This window comes from Phodopus roborovskii, unplaced genomic scaffold (assembly GCF_943737965.1).
Source record: "Phodopus roborovskii unplaced genomic scaffold, PHOROB, whole genome shotgun sequence".
NCBI classification, from domain to species: Eukaryota; Metazoa; Chordata; class Mammalia; order Rodentia; family Cricetidae; genus Phodopus; species Phodopus roborovskii.
The window spans coordinates 27,020,626-27,027,573 of NW_026126525.1; the positions used below are offsets into that span (position 1 = coordinate 27,020,626).

General features: G+C 49.7%; 1 protein-coding gene across 1 annotated transcript; it reads right to left on the reverse strand.

Annotated features, from left to right (window-relative positions):
* Positions 1-1,828: 1,828 nt before the first annotated feature.
* Gsx2 (GS homeobox 2) lies at positions 1,829-3,397 on the reverse strand. The gene is made up of 2 exons (XM_051198376.1): positions 2,796-3,397; positions 1,829-2,169 (listed from the first exon to the last, which is right to left on the reverse strand). The coding sequence occupies exons 1-2, from the start codon at positions 3,367-3,369 to the stop codon at positions 1,829-1,831; spliced, it is 915 nt and encodes a 304-aa protein (XP_051054333.1). The 5' UTR covers positions 3,370-3,397.
* Between the last annotated feature and the right edge of the window lie 3,551 nt (positions 3,398-6,948).

Here is a 6,948-nt window from a genome sequence, read left to right on the forward strand (position 1 = left end):
TGTGTATGTATGTGTGTATATGTGTATGTATGTGTGTATGTATGTTTGTGTGTATATGTGTATGTATGTGTGTATTGTGTTTATGTGTGTATGTATGTGTATATGTGTGTATGTATATATCATGTATGTGTATGTAATGTGCATATGTGTATGTGTAGGTATATGTATGTGTATGCATGTATGTGTGTATGTGTGTGTGTGTGTATGGGGATGGGGGGGTGACTGACTCAGAAAATATGAAGATGAACAAGATGACATTCCCTACCTTTTCCTTTGCTGGGGAGGACTGTACTAAAATAAATCAGACATAAAAGAGGGAGGGAGAGAGGGGGAGTGAGGAGTTAAACAACTATTGTGGCTCCAGCCTATTGGGTGACTTCTTTATACAAATAATCAGGAATCCCACTGGTGGTGGTGGTGGCACTCAGAAGCCAACTTGTGTGGGGGCATCAGACCCAGGCTGAGACACTTAGGCCAGGTGGTCTTGGCTACTGGCTGGCAGGCATGAAACCCTGGGGCAGAGTCAGGTGACAGCTGACCAATTAACAACATCACAAATAATAAGCAAACTCTGCTCCCCTGGAGAGTGTTACTCTACAGATGCCTCTTGGGCTGTTTTGGAAATATGAGATTGTAAATATTTAGACAGACACTTTTCTGTACCTTGGCACTGAGGACATGAGGCTATCCAGCCAACTTTGGCTTATACAAGCCAGCAGGTACATTGTAAGTTTCCTCACACTGACCTGTTTTGTGGACTGTGTATCTTCTCAGAACTACTCCTATCATGTGAATTTCTTCACAGGATTGGGTTTTAGTATCAAGCGAGATGAAAGACCAGAAAAGAGGAGAAGTGCCTGAGAAAGTAAATGGTAGGTTTTGGCATGGATGGCAGAGGCAGGCTAACCTCAGTGAGTAGAAGGCTGCCTTGGACTACATTCTCACACAAATGAGACAGGAACACCACAAGCATGTGACTGCTCACCTCTCTGCTACTTTTAAAACAAGTTCCCTTGGCCTTGCCCGAGTCCCTCTAACAATTCCCTGTTCTGTCAGCTGTGAGGTCACCCCATATGATGAAAGGAGCAGCATCAAATGAGGACTGAGGTGTCTTTTTGTTAAGAAGTTTCTGTTATACAGAAAACCTTAAGTTCCAAGTTCTATCAGCTGGTTGATCCCCACGACTGCAGGTAGTATTTCCCTGTGAGACTCTCCCTACATATGGTATGTGTGTTGGGTGTGTGTGTGTGCAAGTACTACAAATTAAAAATATTCATTTTGTTTCATTTATTTAAATAAATATAAATATAAATTTTATATAAAACTATTCACATCCAAAGGGACTTCCAGAGATTTGGATTTAAAATTCTCCCCCATGAAAAATTTCAGAAAGTAAGACCTACGGAGTTTAACTCTATATTAATGGTAACATCAATGGTTTCATTTTCAAACAGCAACAAAAACAATGAAGAAACCCCTGTCCTGGTCAAGTTCTGGAAAGACAAGGGTGGCAAATGACATGCGGTTTCAACCCACTCCCACCCATACAGTGTTAAACTTAAATCAACCCTGTTTTTCCTGTTATATGAGACTGATTCAAATTCTAGATTATTTACATTAAAAACAAAACGATCCATAACTCTGAGTGGAGTCCCAAAGAAAGAGTCAAGAAATAGCTTCAAAGTCGGGCCCAACTTTGAACTCTCCGAACTTCTCTGAGTTCCTTTTCAGGTGGGATGAAGACGGTGCACAGGAACTTTGTTCCCGGCGCTGACCCAGCAGGGGCTGCCAGAAGCAGGGAGTCTAAGAAGGAGCATCTTATCTTCCTTTACAAGGGAGAAATCTCCTTGTCTTCGTTAGCCGATGCTGGGGACAAGGAGTCTTCATCTTCAGAGCGCGCATAGTGCGCCTGGCTACCCACGCACTTGCAGCTTGCGTGATTGTTCCTCGAAGCGCCTTTCCCCTCCTTCTTGTGCTTCACGCGACGGTTCTGAAACCAGATTTTCACCTGTTTCTCTGACAGGTTCAGGTATGTCGCGATCTCGATTCTCCGGAGTCTGGACAGGTACATATTAGAAGAGAATTCTCGCTCCAGCTCCAGGAGCTGCGTGCTGGTAAACGCTGTCCTCATCCTTTTGCCGTTGGGTACCGGGCTGGTGTCGGAGCCTCCTAAAGACCCAAAAGAGAGTAGAGATGAGGTGCAGAAAAGGTATCCCCTGGGGATACCATTGGAAATGAACCCGATCTAACCCAACACACCCATACTTTTCCCAGTTTCGCATTCTGTGGCCTGTTTGGGAGGGAGAGAGACGTCCATGAGAATTCAGGCCTCCAATATGCTCTGCATTCCAAGTTAAAGGACTAAGGAGCGCTGGGGCTTGCACTCCTCTGCTGCCTTCCCTCGGCCTAAGGGGAAGCTGCTAGTAGCCTCAGCCAAAGGCATAGAAACCTTTTACCAGCCAGGATGGGAAGAGGCCACACTGAGATTCAAACACATCCACCCCAAACCTCCGTCAGTCAACCTTCGGTTTCTCCGGTTTCTCCGAAGTCACAATCTAGGTTCCCAAAGCCCAAATAACACACGACACTTGTGCACCTGTACAGCGAAGTGCGTGAGGTCTCACCAAGAGGTTGACAAGTTAACTTCCACCTCCGTGGAATTTCTGGGGACGGTCTCAACAATTCCACGAAGTCCCACCTCCCGCCACACCCCGCCTCCGGGCTCGCACCTCCTCCCCTCGAGGCGCAAAGTTTGTTCCCAGAAGGCGCGCAGGTATCCAGGGACCCCGCCCTACCCATGGTGAGGCAGTGGAACCTCCGCGGGTCGGACACGTTGTAGGTGGTGGCGGCGCAGACAGGTGCGTGGTGCTGAGGGTGTCCCAGGGCCGCTGCGGCCGCCGCTGCAGCTGCAGCTGCCGCCGCCGCCGCCGCTGAGCCTGGTTGCTGGGGCTGGTGATGGTGATGGTGGTGCTGGGGTGGGTGGTGGTGATGGTGTGCGTGGCTCACCCGTGGGCAAAACTGTGGGTCCCCGGGACCGGAAGAGAACTGGCTCTTGAGCAGAGGTAGGGCGCCGGTGCCTCCAGCCGCCCCGCCGCCCGCCACCGCAGCCCCTGCGGTCCCAGTAGCACCGCCACCAGCTCCTGCGGGCGGGCGAGCGGAATGCAGGTGCGAGGTGACGCAAAGCGGGCACACGCAGAAAGCGCCGCTTTTGCGGGACGGGCAGCCCGGCCCCGACATCGACATCACTAACGGGGAAGGCATGCTAAGCGGGATGAAGAAATCCGGCCCTGGGTGCGATTCCGGCAGCGAGGGTGCGGGCCGCGAGGAGTCCTTGATGATGAGCGAGTCCACATAGAAGGAGCGCGACATGTTGACGGGAGATGGATGGCTTGTCCTGCAGGCCCCTCGCCTTTCGAGATCTGAGCTCTGCTTAGAGAGCTGGACGGACGCGAGCGGTCAAGCCCTTAGGGACGCGGAGGTGTCGGCGTCTGGGACTCGAACAAAGGGGTCCCTGGAGAAGGTTGGTCTTCACGTCCCCCGCCTGGAGCCCCGGCTCCAGGATTTTATAGCCCCCACCCCGGCACGTGATGCTGCGGAGTAGCGCTCAGCTCAGGCTCCTCCGCAGCTCCCCACCCTCGGGATAGGCTGCCCGAGTCACAACAGAAGCGAGGAGGGAGGGGGGACGGGCAGGGAAGAATGAGGGGGAGGGGGAGACTTTGCAAAGTGTAGAGTTTGTTAATTTTACTGGGGGATCGACCTCCTCTCCACTCCTTTTTCACCCTTTCTGCAGTACACCCTCTCCCTTGTACACTCTCTGTCCTGCCCTCTCCCTTGCTCTGTCCAACTCTTCACCAGACACCACGCAGAGCGCACCAGGTGGGGTCTGTTTGGCCATTTAAACTGAGGTACCCAATGTTTCCAAGCTCCTCCGGGTCAAGCCTGGCTGCACAGTAGAGCTTGAGACATTTGCTCTGAAGCAGGGTGTGTGATCCTGGAGTGGCGGTCGGCCGGTCTAATCCTCACCACACTCATACCTGCCCTCGCTCCCCAGCTTTTAGACTTGGCCAAGGTCATTCGCACTGGACGAATCTGGCAGTTAATTTCCTGGCTAATAAACTAAACGCTCTAGGTCGGTGCTACATCAGGTCCCAAATGCCTTTGTATTTGGCGATCTCTTGAGGCCACTCAGACCAACGACCCTTCCCTGAGCATCTTTCTAATCAGCGGTTCGGCCTTCCGCAGAGGGGGACTGAGGAGTCGGCCTTTTCTTATTCCAAGCAGTTACATCCTTTACAAGCTCAGGCTACAAACTCCAATGCAAAAATTTGGGAGAGGACCCAAACCAGCCTTCCTAGAGACTGGGGTGGGAGCTGGAGGAGGCCTTGGTCTAAGTCGAGTGACCTCTTGCTCATACCACCACCCCTCTCAATAGCGTTGCTCTTTGCATCCGCAGATCCTAAAGTGAACGAGGATAGAGCCAATTGAGGCCTGCCTTCGTACCAGAACTCCCCTTCTGTAGATCAGGAAGACTTGTGCACCTTGCCTTGAGAGAGAGGGTGGTTGCCACTGCTGAGGTTCTTGATTTGGGGGGAAGTCAAATAAGCAAAGGTGACAGCAGTTTCTTCCTTGTACTTTTGCTGAAATGGCTAAGTTCAAGTGTAAGTTCACAATAGTGACAAAAAACTTGAAGACTGGATTCTCTCAACCTGAGAATTGCCCAAAAGACAAGGGATTCAGGCTGGAGTGTGGTTCTGTCTCTATGTCCTCTGGCTTTCTCTTCCTCTTCCCATCTCCGTGACCACCTCTCTCTTGCCTGATGGAGAAGTATAATTAATTGGGTTGTAGGGATGCCCCGCTCTAGGGAGCCCAGGATTTATGGATGGCAATTAAAGTTTTATGAATTGCAGCTGAGGCTGGTTATTGAGCTATTTGAATGTGATTAGAATTCAATTAGAAAGTGGTTAGTGGACGGTGGGTCTCTAGAGTGTAAACAGACAGCTATTCCAGAAATGTGCTAATCCAACATCTTGTGACAACAATTAAGGAGTCTCGGGGCTGAGCATGGGGCCACTCACTTGTAACTACTTTTGCATCCTAAGGTTTGCCTACACAGCCTTCAAGGATGCTCATTTTCATCCAGCTTACCCAGTCAAGATCATCTCTGCGAACCCCACTCTTCCCTTTGACTGGAGAAGATACTATCCAGGCAGTTGCTGCCCCAGAAGTTCTTGCAATTCTTCTAATCCTAGGAAAAGTATTTGGAATGCAACAATTGAGAGAGGCTTGGTGACAGATTATTATTAAGATTTATTTATTTTACATATAGATGTGTGTGTGTGTTTCATCTGCATGAATGTACATGCACCACATTTGTGCCCTGTGCCCTCAAAGGCCAGAAGGCATCAGATCCCCTAAAACCAGAGTTATGTTTGGGTATGAGCCATCATGTGGGTACTGGGAACCAAACCAGGGTCTTCTGCAAGAGGAACAAGTGCCCTTAATTGAGACATCTCTCCAGTCACAGAGTATTTTGTTTTTTAAGGCTTACATTGTTCAATGGGGTATATAGGGCGGTGCTTTGAGAAAATAGCCCCCCCCCCATTTTTCCTTCTCTGGCTAGGCAGGTTATCAAGTCCTTTGGGCTGGTGCTCAAATAGCAGTATTCTCTCAGTAGCTTATGGTGTGCGTCTAAGAATTACTCTGTTCATGTTCTGGAAATGGTACTTGTGTTCAGACCCTTTCATTCCTAGGGACTCAGTCAAGCAGGAGGCTTACATCTTATGTGGTTTATGTCAGACTATGAATGCATTCAGCTTCTGCTGTCAAGAAATTTTGAGAGAGGAAAAGGGTCCAGGGAGGGGGTGGTTACTGGGGCCTGCAGGGAAACAGAAGCTTCCAGCTAGGCTTCGTCTGAGAGGTGGACTGTGGTCTGAGAAATTTGTCCACCAGAGTCCTTTGCTAATTGCTTAGGCCCACCAACACAAGTGTTTGGGGGCTTTAATCCCCTCCCAAGGCCTTTGCTCTTTCTTTTTCCCCAGTTCTCTGTGTCTGTCTTTTCCTTCCCCTTTCTTCTAGAAGGCAGCTCCACCTATCCCCACCCCACCCTGCAAGCCCACCCTCCACATCCTAGGCAGAGTTGCAACTGTTGCTCGTGGAGTGGCACTGCAAATTTCTCAGAGCAAAGGGGGATATCATACAGGTCTTCTCCCAAGCAGACTGGTAGACAGGCAGCATGCCCACAGTGCTTGCCCCAGCGCACAATTTTATTTCTCAGTGATTCTGTCTGATAAAATTTCATCGTCCATTAAGTAAGCCCCAAAATGAGGGCTCTTATGAGCCTATAATGAGCTCTAATTGCCAGGACTCGGGGAGCCACGTGGAAGGATTTATTTGGTATTAAGCAGTCGGGTACAGAGTACAGGCTGTTACCTTAGCCATTACTTTCATAATTCAAGGAGAAAATTAGTTCTTTTAAGGGGAGGGAGAAACCCTTTGCTTCCTTCTCTTATGCAGAGGCTGGCTGGCTGGCTTTGTCTTGCTTGAGTGCAAGGCAGTGCCACAAATTCAAAGGCAACAACATTGCTTTCCTCCATTCCCAGACAGAGCACCCTCATCCTGCCCTCAGCTGGGGGGGGGGGAATCCAAGCAGCAGTAAAAAGAGCAACAGTGCCTTCTTGCCTCTGGGCTCTGATGTTGGGTTCCTCCCAGCTCAGCCTTGAGCCTTGAACACTTGGCTTCTAGGTTTAAATGGTCTCGTAGTATTTTTCCCTCTTGCCTGTGATGGAACCTGACCTGAACCTCACATCCCCTATTCACGTTTCTTTCTTCCAGTTTCCTTTCATGGGCAAAGTGGCATGGCTTTTTCAACAGGCCCCAGAGTTCTGAGCTGTTGATGTGCTTAACCATTCCTTTTTATTTTTCAGACATAACCCTTACTTTGTACCTCCT

What these genes read in the sequence shown, in the direction of transcription:
- Gsx2 (XM_051198376.1), bottom strand. Translation starts at nt 3,369, where the DNA reads ATGTCGCGCTCCTTCTATGTGGACTCGCTCATCATCAAGGACTCCTCG. An exon ending in GTTCCACTGCCTCACCATGG is followed by an intron (nt 2,170 to 2,795) that starts GTAGGGCGGGGT and finishes TTGGGTCTTTAG; the next exon opens with GAGGCTCCGACACCAGCCCG.